Below are 18,841 nucleotides of genomic sequence, written 5' to 3'. Positions count from 1 at the left end.
AGAAGATTGCTAGTGTTAATATTCTTTCTACTTGGGTCTGTTCAGGTCCACTGCTTTTTGGATCGGGTCAACAGTGATTACCCTCAGGCCTATTCGGGATTTAGTCTGACTGTCCTTGGGTTTCCTTTTGTATGCTTTCATGCTGTCAAGAGGGACCAATTTCAAGTTCTTGCACATAATAATAAAGGTCTTTGCACACCAAGTACGTATGCGTTTACAACATGGGTGCATGCTGGGTGCACGAAACTGAATTCTCTACGTTTGTATTTGACGTGTCACAAATGCGTTTAATCAAAGTCTGTGTAAAGCCCGCGTGGGATGGTGGATCGGTCAAACAAACAGACGACCTTCACCCTGAAGACAGCTGCATTTCTGTTTTGTTTTGTTTCAATTTACAATGTTTAAAACTGTGACTGTAATCCGGGAGAAAATATGTTTCCCTTGAAATGTAATTGAGAATACAGTTTAGTCGTATGGGAAGGTAATGCTTATTTACAATCAAACTGGAAAGAAGAGATGTTCTCCTCTGACCTCTGACGTTTTCACATACATTATTCATCAGCTTATTCCTCTGCTTCTCTCAGCTGTAAATTGAGTCTGAATCTGCCAATCAGGAAAGCCTTTAATGTAAATTGTGAATTTCAGTTTCTCTCTGACTCCCTCTCCTCCTCTCCTCTGCATCCTTACTTTTTAATTCCCTCTTCATCGTTCTCTGTGTCATTTCCCTGATTTATTGTAATGCTGCTGCTTCATTGGTGTAAGACGCAGCACTGAGTGTCGAGGAAATGGAAATTTGCCACTTTGGCAAAGTCATCATTGCTGCCACTCATCGCTGGCAAAAGGTTTTCATGTTTTTTTCTGCGTCTCGCTGTGCTCAAAACAAGTCACTTACTTCCCTTCATCTCAGCCTGTCCCTCTGGAGCGGAGGAGACAGATCTGACGTGATAGAAGCGAAGACAAAATCGAGCTCAGATGTTTTTCTGCAAGTAAAGAGCATTTCAGATGTGTCCCAGTTAACTTCCTGTTTGCAGGTTTGCACGCTAACATGCTACTTTTAGTACATTAAAACAGTACGTGAGATTTTTTAGTACGTCCGAAACCAATAGTACGTGAATTGCAGATTATTTCCAGTGAAATATTACAGTATGCAAACACTGGACTTTATGATTCTCACAAGTCACCGTTTGGTCACATGAGGGGTTACCATGGTTACGTGTCTCCAACCTGCAAGGAGGCTCTCAGGAAGTGACAATGTAAATTACCTCTCAGCGCGTCCAAAAAGCAAAAATAGGTCTTTCTTGCCTTTATTCTACGTTACTAGCTCTGAGCGTAACGTATTCACGCGGATGTGTCTACATGGTGTACAAAAGACACGGTAAACGCAAGAACGGCGTTCTTATTGCACGCTAAATGCCTTCTGACGCAGCTTATGAAAATGACATCATCCGACAGAAAGTAAACATGGACCCAAGCTGTTGCCTAGCAATGCAATTATTATAATAACCTCTGGTGGCATATTTGAAAGAAATTAGATTTCCCTTTCTCCCAACACATTTGATTAAACCTCATAAAAGCGATTCACGGTCGGAGATTCCTGCAGCAGCGCTCTTACAAAAGGAACCATGCTGTTCATTTTTAGTGGAAAATCAAACGTTTGAGTTAAAGGCTTCGATATTGCCCCGCTGTTTGGAGGCACGCTGGTAATTTGACTTTTGATTTTATGGTTCTACATTTCTACCATGCTATAAAATCAGGCGCTTTAGTTTTGCATCCAGCATTGTGGAGTTGTAGACTCACATTCTGTATCAGAGATTCAGCAGTTAATTAGTCAAATCCATGGAGCCTGTTGGTGTTTCCTTCTGGCTCATCTGCAAAAGCTGATCATGTAAAGAAGTAAAGAAGAAACTTTCACACATTGTGCTTCAGAGAGCACCTGAATCAGCGATGTCGCATCAGCTGTGAAAGGTTAAACACCTGCTTTGCATCATTAATCATGTGGCCTAAGGTGAAACTCTTCTACACATAAAGAAAAAGAGCAGCAGATTTCTAACCAACAGGAGGTGAATCACCCCTCTAAACAGATCGCCAATCGTGTTTGACTGAGAGCGACAACTACAGTACAGCAATTTGTTTAAATGTCACATCCTCTTCAGCCCTTCTCATTCCCTGCTGCCACACAATAATAGTAATAATGGTTTTAGATTATCATAATCATTTCCAGCTCTGGCTTCTGTCGAGGTGGAGAGCCTCAGTAATAATGTCGCAGCCCATCAGCATCATAAAATGAAAAGGGGAAGGGTCGAGATCGGCGGTCGCAACATTTTCTCTTTCTGTTTGTGTGTTTGTGCTATAGCATTCGGTTATGGGTATACACATGATTATTTTATCTTTCAAAAAAGGAGAATGGTCTCCTAAAAATCACGTTCCCGTATTAAAAAAATTGTATCGTTAATTACGTTTCGAGGGAACGTATTTTCTCCTGGATTGCGTTTGTTTTTCACGTATAACAAATCAATTTCTAATCAAAGTCCACCCAGGAGACCAGTGTTCGTGTCCCGTGTGAAACCAGAAGTAATGTAGGCTACTTCCAGAGGAGTCTCCCACCGTTGGCTATTAGAAAGAATACAAGTTTAACATCCGGACACACCAGGAACGTCAGCATCGCGTGGCGGCTGCATTACCTGTTGTTTTTTATTTCGGCGTCCGTGTTAACAGGTTAGAGCAGCCACACTGCCCGCGTGAGACGCGCAACTCAGCTGCATCTCTTCAAGAGAATAGAGGTCTCGCCTATTTTTGACGCGTGCCGCGCACGTTCACAGCAGCAACAGACAGTGAAAGTGATCTATTGACTGTATATTGATATCATATCAGCAAGATTGCTACAGTTTTGATGTCTATCTGTAGAATATGTTACGGAGATGAAAAAAAAGTGACGACTGGCAGTGTGGCTGCTCTAATCTGTTAACACGGGCGCCGAAATAAAACAACAGGTAACGCAGCCGCCACGCGCTACGGACGTTCCTGGTGTGTCCGGGCTGTAATAAGAAGATGAAAGTTGCAGGTCTGTGATGGGATACAACCTTTGGCTCTCCACCACCCCAACCTCGCTGTAAAGGTGTCACACTAGTTCTTGCACTGAATGTTGCCATTGGACGTCCAATACGAACATAAATCCTACGGATACTGGGCTGCAAACACTCCAACATACAGTCGCTGCTCTTATTAACGGACACAATGTCAAACAATTCTTGTGTTCTATTGGAGAAGTCTGGAGACCCAGTTCAGATATATATAAAGAAATATAAAAATACATCATCACAGGCGCTGCGAGAAGCTGTCAATACTCTCGGTCATTACGCCGGTGCCTTCAGGCTGATGATTCACAGATGATCCAACGTTACATGTTCACACCTTCACACAAATATTTCTTGGCCTTGATAAAACTGAGAAATGGATTGCGCAACTGAAGATGAGCACAGTTTTTTTAAGACGTGCGTTCCACCACGGACACAAACACCTTGGTAATGATGATGATGATTCAGCCGGCGAGGTTACATAAAGAGAGAGAGAGAGAGAGAGAACATTCAATACTGTTTCCACCTCTACAGATGTGCTGTCCAGTAATAAAAAGAGACTTGACGCATTTCAGTAACGCAGAGTGACGTCTTCATGTGTTCTCATTGTTCATTTTGTTGTTTTTTTTGGCAGTAGGTGTGCACTGAATATTTATATGTGATCTATTTTCTACTGAGCAGCAGTCCCAGAGAGTACGTGACATGAACATGCAGCGTTATGTCTCATTAAATATGCCTGTGGGAGTAAGAGATTATAAGGTGTGAAGTCTGCTGACAGAGGGGCATTTATTTATTCTAAAAGGTCACACGACATTGACGACAAAAAAATATGAAGTTTCCTTGGCAACGATTCGAGAGTTTGACACACAGCGTGACTCCTTCTGCTGGCACACAGAAAAAAAAAAGACGACGACACGCCGCTGAGATTTTCTCCTGACTCAACCCGTCTAATGTCGAGCCTGCATGGGGATGGCATCAGCGAGAGTACGTGTTGCCTGGCAACCTGCTCGGCCGTGTTGACATGTAGTAAAGAGAGAGAACATCAGCTCAACCCTCTCTGTCACACCGCCAGCAGCGGAGCATTGGCTGCCCTCAGTCCCCCCGCTGCTGTCCTCTGATTAGAGCGTCTGCTGGCGACCGTGTTGCCCCGCTGACCCCGGCAGGGATCGAGATGTTGGAGGGTCTTTTCTGGTTCCAGCTGCGTCACAAATCTCCTCACAGCCAGTTCACTGGAGAACTGCAAAAACATGAATTCTGCAGAGTACCATTTCACTTTTTATGTTTGTCTTGTTTCAGCTTACGTTAAATAGATTTTAAAGAATTAAAGACAGGTTTTTATTTGTCTCTTGGGCCCCTCAGCCTCACCAAGGCGCCAACTTCCTGCTCCAAATTAATATTTTGTGGCTCCAAACATGTTGTTCCCATACACCCTACGTTCGTAGCTACGAAAAGTAATGCACTATAATTCATATATATCCCACTAGGGATGCACCGATACTGTGCTCATGTACTCGTACTTGCAAAACGGCTCCGGTACTACTTTACGGTGGTGCGCCCGACCCCGCTGGGCCGGGATCCCACCTCAGCCGGCGCGCTCTGGCCCTCACTTTCATTGCGCCATGAGGTTTAGCTTACACCCTCTGTCTCGCACGTGCGTCAGACTCTTTGGTTCGTGTTTCAAGATGGGTCGGGTGAGTTGCCGACATTGCCGCAGACCCCTGGCGCCTTTTACGTGTGCCGATCCCCGATTTGGCGGCACAACGCGGGGGGGGGCCCACTGAAGACAGTTCGCCCCGGTCGACAGTCGCACCGGGAGCAGGGGGCGCAGCGAGCACTTTGTCCACGGTGCGGCGATGTCCGGGCGGGGAGCGCTGTAAAGCTGCGGCCGCGAGCCACCTTCGCCCCGAGCCTTTCCAAGCTGACCTAGAGGCGCACCGCCTTGTATGCGGGACTCCCCAGCCTGCCGTGTGTCGCTCACACCCTCCAGCTGGCTGTTAACGACGGTCTTTTGGCACTGTTGTCGAAACCTAACCAAATTGTTTCCTGTGAAGACAGAAGTTTATTTTGAAAAGACTTTATGCATGCAGAATTCGAGAAGTGTCGCAAGATATTCATAAGAAAACGCATGAAAAAGTGAGGAATAACGTATCTTAAGATACGATCCGTTGTGCGAGTATACGTTGCTCCACCGAATAAAGACTGCAGACTTTAGAAACATCCCTCAGAAATGTGATTTGGTGTGCAGGTATATTAAATCTTAAATTTTAAGAATCAGTTCTTTCTTACTCACAAACTAAAACATACTAGTGCTCCAGTACGACTCCCAGTGGGCGATTCACATCGTCTGATACTCGTCTGCTGCTACCAGCTCATAGAAGTTTGTCTCAGTCATGACATCAACGTAAACTTAAGACTAACTGTGAACCTTTAATCAGGTGATGTCTAAAGCCTCAAAACAGCCCATTGAAGAAGTGAGAATCAGACGAAATGTCCTCCGTCTCTCAAGGTTGAAGACTTGAACAGGCTGCAGCTTCACACACACACACACACACACACACATACAGAGAGAGAGTAACACAGCTGTTACTGCCTCGTTTCATTCATCTGGTGATGAGCTGACGGTCGTTCACAGCAGAGAGAGAAACACACCTGTGAAGGTTAATGATGGTGATGAACAGCCTCCTTCTTTCCTTCTACAGTCATTCGGTGCTGCAGATGTTTTGTTCTGACATTTTTCCATATTCCAGATGAGCCTTTGATTATTTCTCCTGGAGCGCCTTGTTTGTATTTTAATTTTCTTTCCTGTGTTTTTAATTTAGTCTTGCAGTTTATCAGTGTTTTTAACAAAGCTGTCAGTGTTTTTATTCCAAGCAACAGCAGACTTAAAAGAATGAAAATTAAAAACAATTAAATGATAATCGCTATAAGAGTTGTTTTTTTTTTATTTATTTTAAATGTTCTGCTGTTAATTTGATAAACGGGAAGAAGTTGTTCATGATTTATGGGTTGATGACGGAGAAGTTGTACTAGTTTTAATGGGTTTCAGGGGAGATGTTCTTGTTTTGTTTATTACCTCCGCCAAGGCCGAAGGTTATGTTTTCACCGGCGTTGGTTTGTTTGTTTGTTTGTCTGTTAGCAGGATTACTCCAAAAGTCCGCGATGGATTTGAACGACATTTTTTGGAGGACTCGGGTGTGGCACAATGAACAATCCATTAGATTTTGGTGGCGATTCGGATCATGATTCGGCTTCAGGAATGTTTTTAAGGATTCCGATCAGCCAGAACATTAAGACCTCTGGGTATAACACATGCATAGTGTAACTGATGATGCGTTGATGATGCGTCACCCTGCCTCTTTCCTTCTGCCTGCAGAGAGAGAGACAGAGAGAGTTTGTTTCTGTGACACACGTGTCAATTTTCACCCCAGTCTTTTCAAAATAAACCTCCGTCTTAACAGGAAACAACCTAGTTAGGTTTAAGAAAAGGTTGTGGTTTGGGTTAAAATAACTGCGGTAGTGGCGTTTCTTAAGTACGGAACAAAAAGTTACGTGACAAATAAATCAACGTTGACTTCTGGTTTCACACGGGACACAAACAGTTCTGACCTCGTCCCTACACAATGTTTGTCCCTTTATACTTCCTGGTTCACGACTATATGGATATTATAGTGCATTACTTTTCGTAGGTAGCTATAGCTACGAGCAGTGTATGAGACCAGCCTGTTTAGGGAGTGACGGGGAGAGAAGTTGGCAGCTGTAGGCCTAATGGTAGAGTTGTAGTAGTACTCCTTGTAGTGCAGTAATTACGGATATTACCAGAAGAAGTGCACAGTCATCTTTCCTCCAAGCAATTTGGGATTCCCCCTTTGTTTCTCGATGTTATCTTCTCTCCAATCAAACATTTAATGTGGATCCTGCGGCTCAGAAACCACATCCATATTTTGTTTTTTTCAGTCCTGTTTTTACTGCCAAACGCCGACAGCAGCTCGTTCCTCTGAAGAATCTCTGAGTGAAACGAGGCGGTAGAAAACCTGCAGCCTCTCGGGGCCTCGATGCAGCTCGGTTCTAAGAGTCGCGCGCCGTCACGGAGCGTAATCAGAGCTCATTTCCACTGATTAATAAGTGAGCGAGGCTGCTCACCAAGTGGCCGAACCAATTGATTGGACAACCTTTGGAGTATTCCCATCTGTCAGCCTAATTACAGTTAACCCACCACCAGCCTTCCCTCTCAGCCACCACATCACTGCAACAAGCAGCTCAGAGGGGGAAAAAACCTGGTTAAATGCCTGATTTGAATGCAAAAAAGGACAAAAAGCCTGAAAAACAAGCTTTTAGTTTGCGGGTTCAAGCCTTATTTTCGCAAAAATCAAAGCCGTACATCAGTAAAGTCACTTCAGCTGGTTTAATTCTGAGGGGTGAGACCAATCATACACTTGTTTTATCATTACAATGTATGCATCCTTTCAGTAATTGTACAGTAAATGTCCCGCCAAACATATTTCTTGGCATTTTGGGGACATGGTTCAACAGATTAATTCTAAATATCCAGTTAGTTTGGTGATTTTGGACTGAATGACTTGTGACCAAATTTGCACCAGGCCCATGCACATGTTCGGAACTTGTTGCGCCCCCTTTTGAGCGATTTCAAAATAGTTTTACACACGTGGTTCAACATTGTTATGAAATATATCCTCTGAGTTTTTTATTATTGATTGGACAAACTATAGGCTATAAATGCCATGATAATGCACGAGGCATTTAGCGCGCTATATGAACGCCTTTCTCACATTTGGCGTGTCATTTGTACACCATGTAGTCTGTACTGACTGCAATATAAACGCATCCGCGCACCCTGGGAAATCTATGTATGACATAACTGTAAGTTGTTTATTAAGACCAGAAACAACAGAGGAAGAGGACAGGACAAACATCCTCTCAGAGAGAGGATCCAGCAGTGGAAAGGAAAGACAACGGGTCCATCTAGTGGTGGAAACGTCAAATACAAGATTCAGCTCAACGTTTGGATTTGGAGGAAACAAAGAACTAGATTATTTTTAATAAACAAATTCCTCTTCAGTTTTTATAAAGTAACTTAAATATTGTTCCTGTTTTCCCTTCTTTAAAGTTTTCCCCCCAGATTAAATGATCTAATGCTGGTGTGCATGAATGAAGACTGCTTGCACACAGCAACAAGCGTCTCCTTCTAGCAGGTAATCTGGCTTTTAACAACATCCCAGTCCAACCCTATTAACCCTAACCAGTGTCACTATGTAAGAGGAGCACATTTGAGATCTGCATCGGTCTTTTGCAAGTTCAGGAAAATCCCCGGTGTCCCATTTTCCACCTCTTTTATGCCTTTAAGGAGGGCGTCGTCACACCCTGATTGGCCAAATGCACCCAGCTGCTCCCAACTATCACTCAGGAGGCCTCACACCTGCACTACAGCTGATCTGAATCATGTTCTAATCACCTCAGGAGTCAGCCGAGAGGAATGTGGAAAAGAAAAATCTGTTTCACAAAAGAAAATGAAGACACAACTCGACTGCTACGAGGTTATAGGAGACCTTCATCAACCTGCGGCTCCGGAGCCACATGCGTCTCTTCAGCTCCTCTCCAGTGGCTCCCTGTGGATTTTTTAAAAAATTAATGGAAATGAATAACTGTTTTTTTGTTTACATTTTCATTTTTATTCATCATTGTTGTAGGTCTATGGTACGATGGTACGACGGAGTATTAGGGCCACATTGAGGGAAAAAAATAAATCTGAGATTTTGAGAATAAAGTCAAAAGTTTAAGAGAAAAATGTTGCAGTAATATGAGAATAAAGTCATAATATTATGAAATAGTAATTTGTAAAATGTGTTTTCCGTAGTTATGTTACGTTGTTTACGTACATTTTACTTAGTTTACGTACTCTCAACCATGATGTTTTTCCTAAACCTATCTAAGTGGTTTTGTTGTCTAAACCTTACTGCAGATAGTTTTGTTGCGTGGCATACAAATGACATGCGAAAAAAAACTTAAAATGCGTCGTCTTAACACGCGTAATGTCTGAGGAATGTTGTGCTATTTTAAATACGCCTTCCCAAGAGACCACGTCTGATTGTATAGAAGCCTATGAGAAGATGAGTCTACTTCTCTCTTGATTTATTACCTCAGTAAACATTGTAAACATGAGTTTATGGTCTCAATCACTAGTTTCAAGTCTTCTTCAATACAGCATGATGTTCATTTAGTAAATTATGGTCCCATTTAGAGTCAGATAGACCATGAAGCAGGGGATGCTTTAGGGTGTGACTACCTTGTGATTGACAGGTCGCTACCACGGCGTTGTCCGGTCTGGAAGTTATCCGTGTTTTCGTCTTACAACTTTCACCCTCTCACAGTGTTTTTCACTTCATGAAAGTTAATTATAACATTTTTGGTCTCTTAAAAAATGTCTTACTCAGCGTTCTGTTGTACTTAGCTCCGCCCTCTCGTGACGACGGCCAAAATATCGACTTCTTCTCAACTGTAGTCCACCAAACCAATGGGTGATGTCCACTTCTTATTATAAAGTTTGTGGTTTCTTTAATATAAATCGATGGTGCAATTCATGCATTTATTTTTAGGGATCTTTTACTCATGTTTAAGGATTTCCTCTCTAGAGAAACGTCGGTAAAGGCCCCCTAAAAAGTGACAAAACCCTCTAGCAGAACGTGGGAATTAAGCCATCAGGATGTCCAGTGGGAACAAAGTCAGGTGACATTGTTATAGAGCCAAGAAGGAGGTGGATGTGGACAATAAAACATCTTGACTTGACTGTTTTCATTTCATGTTTCTAACCAACATTCCCTTTAACCACACGGTTACTATTGTATAAGCGTGAAGATGAAGGTCCCCTATAACCTCGTAGCAGTCGAGTTGTGTCTTCATTTTCTTTTGTGAAACAGATTTTTCTTTACCACATCCCTCTCGGCTGACTCCTGAGGTGATTAGAACATGATTCAGATCAGCTGTAGTGCACGGTGTGGGGCCTCCTGAGTGATAGTTGGGAGCAGCTGGGTGCATTTGGCCAATCAGGGTGTGACGACGCCCTCCTTGAAGGCATAAAAGAGGTGGAAAATGGGACACCGGGGCTTTTCCTGAACTTGCTAAAGACTGATGCAGATCTCAAATGTGCTCCTCTTACATAGTGACACTGGTTAGGGTTGATAGGGTTGTACTGGGATGTTGTTAAAAGCCAGATTACCTGCTAGAAGGAGACGCTTGTTGCTGTGTGCAAGCAGTCTCTCTTGACAGACATTATCCAAGCACCTGCAGGCTTTGTTCTGTTCATTTATTTTCAAAACTGAAGAGGCATTTGTTTATTAAAAATAACCTTGTTCTTTGTTTCCTCCAAATCCAAACGTTGAGCTGAATCTTGTATTTGACGTCTCCACCACTAGATGGATCCGTTGTCTTTCCTTTCCACTGCTGGATTCTCTCTCTCTCTGAGAGGATGTTTGTCCTGTCCTCTTCCTCTGCTGTTTCTGGTCTTAATAAACAACTTACAGTTATGTCATAGATAGATTTCCCAGGGTGCAATTCTCCCCAAACATGACTTCAGACCGTCAGTCTTACCTGCCAGAAAGGTCAAAGTCCAATCAGACAGATGGGAGCAGGAGATTTTCCTGCAGCTCGTAGCTACAGCGCTATGATGTCTCCCAGTTTTGCATGAAGACAGTCGTCTTTTTGAAAAACTCTTTTCAGCCGTGACGACGACCTTGAGGTCTATTTAATCAGATTTCATTTGTCGTTCATCATTAGGACATTAACAGGTTCAGGAGCAGCTGCAGTCCTTCACTTCAGCTTTAAGGTCCCACATTATTCAGATTTCATGATTGTGTTTCCACAGTTCACAATGTGTTTATTGAATTTAATGATTTTACACGTTATATCTGCTCACATTTTAACCCTTATTATGCCAAAAGATTTAAGATATACAGTAGATGTTGTGAGTACATCTTCAACATGGTCTCTTGGGAAGGCGTATTTAAAACAGCACACCATTCCCGTAATATTACGACTTTTTTTCTCGTAAAGTTATGACTTTATTCTCGCAATATTGCGACTTTTTTCTTGTTAAGTTATGACTTTATTCTCGTTATATTACGACTTTTTTTCTCGTAAAGTTATGACTTTATTCTCGCAATATTGCGACTTTTTTCTTGTTAAGTTATGACTTTATTCTCGTTATATTACGACTTTTTTTCTCGTAAAGTTATGACTTTATTCTCTAAATATTACGACTTTTTTCTCGTAATGTTATGACTTTATTCTTGTAATATTAAGACTTTTTTTCTCGTAAAGTTATGACTTTATTCTCTAAATATTACGACTTTTTTCTCGTAATGTTATGACTTTATTCTCGTAATATTACGACTTTTTTCTTGTAATATTCTGACTTTATTGTGTAAATCTCAGATGTTTTTTCCCTCAATGTGGCCCTACTACTCCGTGGTACATTGTCTCTTTTGGCCCTCACTGCATTAGACTTATATTCTATATACTTAGACTATAAACTGTGTTACCTTCATCACAATGATCAAATGTTTTGTAGCTCCAGACAGATTTTCTCTTTTTTTTTCTCGCCTAAAATGTCTCTTTTGATAGTAAAGGTTGCTGACCCCTGGTTTAGTGGATGAACGTTATCAATAACACCTTTAACAAAATGTAGCTGACGTTGGATGTGAGCACGTCATTCGGGATGCAGAGGTATAAATCAACACCAGGATCAGCTGGTCCCGTGAACCAACGAGCCAAATAACCTGCAGATGAACTCTCCCGTCTGGTGAACACACACACACAGTAGTTATTATTGCCTAGGAGTTTTTATTTTCTACAGGAATTTACAGCAAAAAAAGACTAACACTGTTGTTGCTAATATTCCAAAAAGGTCCTGAAAGTCATTTTCTAGCACACTTTTTGACAGGTATTAAAAACACGCACACCTCCCGTCCCGTCTCGGCCCGCCCCGCCCCGCCTCTCACTCCAGTTTCCAGGGCAACTAAAATATTGCATCAATAAAAAATAAAAAATAAAATACATGTGGTACTTTTTTTTGCATTGGCACAGAACAAAAGCAGTCGGGCAGCAGACGTGGGTCAGAGAGGAGTTAAGAGACACTGTTAGTGTTTGATTTAAGCTGCGTGGGGGGAACAGATGTCAATTATTTTCACACTAAAACTGGAAATGTTCTGGTATGTTGTCTTATCCCGTGTGATCAATCGCTCCCACCTGCACAGAAGTAGACTAAAATGAACCAAAGTGTATTTTTAATTGCAGTTATGTTAAGTTTCTAAATGTATCGCCTACTTAGACATCAGTTTCTGCTCATTTAGTTCCCCTTTGCCCTCTGGAACTCTTCATTTCTATTTTCCAAACTCGTCAAATGGGCCCACTGCTGCTTGGTCAGTGCGTCATGGCATTAGAAAACGGTTGTGGTTGACGTTAAAGCTGCAGTAGTCAGTTTATTTTTGGCATCATTGGGCAACAATCCCATAATAACCTTTCAGCATATTGTAATTCAAGTGTTCTGAGAGAAAACTAGACTTCTGCTCCTCCTCATGGCTCTGTTTTCAGGCTTTAGAAAATCTAGCCCGTGACGGGAGACTTTGACCAATCACAGGTCATTTCATTGAGAGAGCGTTCCTATTGGCTGTGCTCCGGTCATGTGACCAGAACTTGGTGTTGCTTCACCAGATTTCACAATGGCGGAGGCGTCACAAACTTTCTCATTTTCCAGCTAAACCGTGCACTACAAGATGATTCTGAGAACATCTGAGGAGAGAAATAGGCATTAACATAACAGAATATTGATTCATGTTTGATCAGCGCTGCCTAGTTTGACCGTTTGGTCGGAGTTCAGAGTGATTGACAGCCGGCTCTCATAGACGGCAGCTGGACAGCAGACCTCAGATCAGCTCTTACTGCTTGTTTTCCTCCGGTCTGTGAAATCTTGTTAGGAACACCGGAGGGACATGATTTTTTCAGGTCACCTGTTTCATGTACTACTGTCAGGATATAGCAACCGTTTTATAAAAATAACTTTTTTGAAATCATATTTACTCCGATCTCGCCTACTGATGCTTTAACTTGACTGACTAACGGCTCACGTGAGATATATTATGCGGGCAGAGCAACTGACGTAGTATAAAGTGCGTGAGAGTCCGCTAGGTGGGAGAGAGTCGTGGTGGGTGACTAAACTAAAAGACAACGTTGAATTTTCTCACGTCTGTCGTTAGTCCCGTGAATCTAAATAATGTGGATTTAGTTGAAAGGGTGCCTCCGTGCGTCGGTATCTGATGCCGAGGGGAACTGACCAAGCGGCAGTCATTGATAAGTTGGCGGTGAGAACGGGTAAAAGAGACGCATTAAAATGGTCTGACAGATGTTAACTTTCAGTCCCTAGCAGCGGTGAAGGAAGGATATACTCACACGATTTAAAAGGTTATTGATTTGCTGTAATAGTTCTTCCCTGTGAAGAGACAAACTTTTGGCATATATAAATAAACTTGATCTGACAGCTTGTGATAGATCGTGAACATCTGGTTCTCCATGCAGATTAAAACAAAGCCCCAAAAAATAATAATATTTGCAAAACATCGTGTGGCCCAAGTTCGCTTCCAGCTGTTTCCTCCCCCCCCCCTCTGTCATCCAGGATCTAACTCAGCCTCTGTCTGAGTGGAACAGTGAAATTAATCTCTGAGGAAAAGGGGGTAGGGCGTCCTGCCTCCCAAACCTCCCCAAAATGCCCACGTTATGACGGGCCTGCTGGAAAAAGTATTATCTTTTGGAGAAATTTCAGTAGAATCATACAAAGGATTCATTAATTAGGTGGCTTCGTGTTAATTACCTCGAAGCCGAACTCCTACAAAACTGTTGGAAAAATATCTACAGTATATTCATCTAGTTTAGATGCAGAAAAAGAGAGCTCTTTTCTTATATAAGTGTGGTGAAAAATGATGAGGAACCAGAGGGGGAGGGTTTGATTGAGAAGCTGCAGTTCATCCACAAGGAGGCAGAAGAAGAAAATAAAAGTGCACTGGAAAAAAAAGCAATCAGAGTTACAAGCCATTTAATCTTGAATTCAGTCTTTTTTAAACCATACAAAAAAAGGAGCGAAAAAGGTAAAAACGGAGCCACTTGATTTTGTTTTACTATAATTTCATTTTGAGAATTTCTTAAGTGAAAAGATGCACCAGAATAAATAAAAATGTTTCACCTTTTTCCCCGTAAATCGAGGGCTAAATACAAGATTAACTGACTTGCAGAGGTGAATAATTCTGTATATGTTTGAGAGGAAGGCAGAAGGAAAAGGTGAAAAAAGAGGTAAGAAAAAAGAAGAGTGAAGATATACATGGCAGCTGTAATGATCCACTGTTATTAGTTTATAGGGTGTTATATAAAGCACTACAGACTAGGTGCGTCGGCTGCCTGCCACACACCGGGCTTCATTGTCTCTAATATGCAGCAGTGCGCTACGTTAATGTGTAATAAATCATTTACACAAACAGAAGTTCCCCTCCCACCCCCCCGCTCCCAGCTATTACATCTGCATAGCAAAAAAAGAAAGAAAAACAAATAAATAAAATAACAAACACACAGAAAGAAACCCATAACTGAGCCTTCGAACCGTCTTTAACGAACCGTCTTTAACGATAACTCAAACCCCAGCTGTTTTTTTGTTTTTTTTTCTCGGTGGCTACTGTTTTGTTTTCCTCTAAAAGATAATACAGAAGTAGTTTTGATGCAAGATTTTGTTGTTATTATTATTATTACTTTTTTTTTGTTTGTTTGTGTTTTTGTTTTTTAGAAAAAAAATCGTTTCTTCATGAAGCGCACTTCCTACTTCCTCTTGGTCCGGTTGGCGGTGTGTCCGATTGGCCGGTTAGTCGTCGTCATCGTCGACCACGGGGTCCGTGTCCCAGCACGTAATGTCAATCTCTGAAACACACAACATATTTATTACATTTTTTGGGGATAAAAGATATATTAAAGGGACTATTTGTAACTTTCAGAAATGTCTTGTTAACAGCATCACCTGTGGCCGTGAAGTCAACTAAAGTCAGCGTCCTGTTGCTGGCGCTTGTGCTCGTTCTACATAGACATGAACGAGCATCGCTCAACACAATGAGGCGACACATGTCAGCTAAAAACACAATATCACTCTATATTTCAGCTGCTTGGCAGTAATGTTAGCTGACCAGACGAAGGTCTCTCCATGAATCAATGCTGATCCTAGTGTTGGCTTTTCCTGCTTCAGCTTCCCGACCGCGGCCGGAGGGAACAGGGGAGACGCCGGAGTTTTGGTCTGAGACAATGACGTTTCTCGCTGCGGAGCCCCGTCACTTCACAAGACACGGGAAACCTCTGTTGGTCTGGAGGAGCTGCAGCAGTTATTTCTGCACAAACGTCCACTGATCATTCACTAGATATTCTCAGAGCTAAACTAACTCTTCTGCAGTGTGGAGTGAGAGCGCGTTCATGTCTAGAGGTGGAGCGAGACAGCATGAACGCGCGCGGTGTGAGTGAAGGCAGGCAGAGGAGCAGAGACTCCGGCAACACGCGAGCGTGCATATGTCCAGACCCGGGACATTTATACGCTTAAAAAGTTACAAATAGTCCCTTTAATATTTTCTGGTGTTTCTAATATGTAGCCGACCCTCGTGGATATAAATGGGGTGGATGCAATAATAGAAACGTCCATCAGCATAACACAATGCATTTCCAACTGCATTCCACGTGTTTACACGCTGGGCTACCCAGTGTGTTAGAAAGTGACACCAAGACGTCCTGACGAAGCGCCGGTATGTGACGAGTTGGGATGTGTTGGACTATGACATGACTGCTGTGGAAATGTATATTATACTGAATTCATCAGGACGACAGGTGAACTAATATACAATATGTGCTCCAAATAAAACACCGTGGTGTTAATTATGACATTATCATTTTCTTTTCAGACAAGTATCTCACCTGGTGGCTTATTATAAAAGACCGGCGCAGGCTTAGCCGAGGACTCATCTGATTGGCCGAATTCATCCTCCTGTGATTGGCTGAAATAGCCCTCGCTGGCCTGTAACGACAGACAGACAGACAGAAAGAAACTATTAAAGAAAAAGACATAGGACTTGTTTTTGACTGCACAGCAGGATCATTCTGAGCGTGTCTGACCTGAGTCCCTTCTTTCAGCAGCGTCTCCCCGTTGGTCATCAGCCGCTGTCCGTCCTCGATCTCCTTCCCCTCCCCGGATGCATGCTGCAGTGCATGCTGGTAGCTGAGGGTCATCTGGTCGGAGCCCATCACGTCCACAAGACTGGCGGGGTCGTCCTCGGCGGTGCCGGCCGAGCAGAAGGTCGCGTCCATCATCTCGTCGAAGCTGAGGAGCGGCTGAGGCTTGGCGGCGGCGGTGGGGGTGCTGGGCGGGACGCCGCCGTCGCCCATCAGGTCCACCAGATTGGAGGTCGGGGAGGCGTTGGGGTCAGGGCCGGAGCTGCTGTCCCACAGGTTGACCAGGCTGTCGTTCCCGGACTCCCACGCGGAGAAGCCGGAGGAGTCGCGGGCCTGCGGGGCGACGCTTTGCACGGGCTTGATGGGCGCCGACTCCTGGACCAGCGCTTGCTGCTCCTTCTTTGGCACCGAATCTGGAGAAAACACCAATTTAATAATGAATCCTAATATTTTGTCTCAACACAGCCCCCAGTTGAACGTCTACGTTAACTGGACTTTGTTTCAACAGCACTTCAGTGACTATATTTCAGTCTCACCCCACTCGTCTCTGCAGTCCTCCTCGTCCTCCCTGCAGAAGTCCTCTTTGATGGACGTGGTGACTATTTTAGGAATGGGCGACACGGAGGCCATGTTGCGCTCTGTGCTTCCTTCATCGTCCCCTACAGGCACAGAATGGCACAACAACAATCGAAAAGGTACAGAGCAAAACGTCTTGGCAACAGAATTACACTCATACAGCAGACGTGTTGATCGACTGTAACACAGAACGCTTCTCTGAAATTCACAACTGATGTTTGTTTTGGCAAAATATGCCAGACTTTTTGGGAACAATGAATGTTTTAAGGAAGTCTACTTAAAGGCAGAATGAGTAGGATTTTCCTAAAAAAAAACAATGTATAGACTCAAACAAAGATAATCCCTCTTAATCATCACATGACCCACTAGAAGTGTGTGTTGCTGTCTGTATCAGCAGAGGCCCTGCAGCCCTCGGCCTGCAACTTCTTATTGTGCTAACCTCTACGAAAACTAGGGATGCACCGATACCGAGTACAAGTACTTACATTTGGGTACTCGCCGATACCGAGTATCGATACGAGTACTTCTCTGTGCCAAAAGACCCTCGTTAACAGCCAGCTGGAGAGTGTGAGCGACACACGGCAGGCTGGGGAGTCCCGCATACGAGGCGGTGCGCTGCCACCGGCTCTAGGTCGGCTTGGAAAGGCTCGGGGCGGAGGTGCTTCCCAGGGCCGTAGCTAAAGTGCTCGCTGTGCCCTCTCTCCCCACAGAGTATTCAATTTGAGACGACCCTACCCCGATGAAATTCATGCACTACTCAAGTAAGTACAGAGTGCACACTAGGGGTGGAACGGTACGTGTATTTGACCCGAACCGTTCGGTACAGGATGTTTCTTTCGGTCCGCGACATCCTTTCGGTTCGCCGCTGTTTAATACTCGCACGCACGGAACAGAAACTCTGGAGTTTTACCCGGAACGTTTTTGCAGTGCACCAGGAATGGTAACGACGCAGTAGCGACGCAGTAGCGACGCAGTAGCGAATGATAGTCAAGCTAAACTGCAGATCGGAAGCACACATCCAAGAGTAGCCCAAGGAAATGGCAAAAAAATGCAAATATAGCAAGGTGAAACAACAAGAGGACAAAGCTCTTTCTAAAACGAGAGTAAATCAGGGGTTTATACACCCTAACCCCGGTCAGGAAGCGTGTGCTTCTGGTGTCATTGAGCCGGGGAGGAGAGGTCAACTTCTAAATCCTACTCATTCTGCTTTTAAGATCTTTGAAAGTATTGTGAATCAAATGATGCTGACAGGAAGCTGATATTCTGATTTCCTCACCTCCAGTAGTCACATCCTGTGTTACTTCAACACAAACAACAGTGCACAGAAATCACAGCAATCACGTCACGTTTTGCTGTCACATGACCAGCAACACAGACACTGAGCCAATCAAGACTCTTTGTGGATGGGACTCGAGTTGGTGACATTACCAAGCTGTCGGACGGATTTCCTTAATCACATTCAAAATTTAATTTTAATGGAAAGAGGCAAAACTCCCCAAATTGCTCCCCAAAGTTTGATGTCCAGATGTGTGCAGAGGTATATACTTTATTCTTAGCCATGCTAGCAGCTTGGCTCTAGGGACGACGATGTCAGTCTGCAGATCAGTCGGCTGGTTCACCACTTTGGTCCGGACTGAAATATCTCAACAAGCATCAAACGGATTGCCATGAAATTTGGTTCAGACCATATTCATAATCTACAAGATGGATTGGCACATATTTTGGTAAAGACACTCGTGTTCCCCAGAGGATGAATCCTAAAGACTTTGGTGATCCTCTGACTTGTCTTCTAGCTCCACTATGAGGTGCACATTAAGTGGTCTTGACTGAAATGTCTCAAGAACTATCGGATAGATTGTCATGAAATTTGGTACAACCATTCAAGTTCCCCTCAGGATGTATCCTAATGACTTTGGTGATCCTCTGACTTTTCATCT

The 18,841-nt window shown here is 43.4% G+C and overlaps 1 protein-coding gene and 1 long non-coding RNA gene across 9 annotated transcripts in view; both read right to left on the bottom strand.

Annotated features, from left to right (window-relative positions):
• Positions 1 to 3,695: 3,695 nt before the first annotated feature.
• LOC119475917 lies at positions 3,696 to 7,150 on the bottom strand. Its single transcript, XR_005203915.1, has 2 exons — positions 6,891 to 7,150; positions 3,696 to 4,311 (listed from the first exon to the last, which is right to left on the bottom strand). It is a non-coding gene; the product is annotated as an uncharacterized LOC119475917 (long non-coding RNA).
• Positions 7,151 to 13,150: 6,000 nt separating this feature from the next.
• dbn1 (drebrin 1) overlaps positions 13,151 to 18,841 on the bottom strand; it is a 115,168-nt gene continuing 109,477 nt past the window's right edge. For 5 of the 8 annotated variants that reach the window (XM_037748124.1, XM_037748123.1, XM_037748129.1 and 2 more), the window contains 4 exons: positions 16,865 to 16,987; positions 16,272 to 16,741; positions 16,074 to 16,173; positions 13,151 to 15,041 (listed from right to left, as the gene is read on the bottom strand). In XM_037748124.1, coding sequence (XP_037604052.1) covers positions 14,986 to 15,041; positions 16,074 to 16,173; positions 16,272 to 16,741; positions 16,865 to 16,987 — 749 coding nt within the window. In that variant the 3' untranslated portion in view covers positions 13,151 to 14,985. The remainder of the gene's footprint in view (positions 15,042 to 16,073; positions 16,174 to 16,271; positions 16,742 to 16,864; positions 16,988 to 18,841) is intronic. The other 3 variants (XM_037748131.1, XM_037748125.1, XM_037748130.1) reach the window with 1 other exon arrangement.

Source organism: Sebastes umbrosus, chromosome 17, assembly GCF_015220745.1.
Source record: "Sebastes umbrosus isolate fSebUmb1 chromosome 17, fSebUmb1.pri, whole genome shotgun sequence".
NCBI lineage: Eukaryota > Metazoa > Chordata > Actinopteri > Perciformes > Sebastidae > Sebastes > Sebastes umbrosus.
This window is presented reverse-complemented; position numbering and strand designations above follow the sequence as displayed.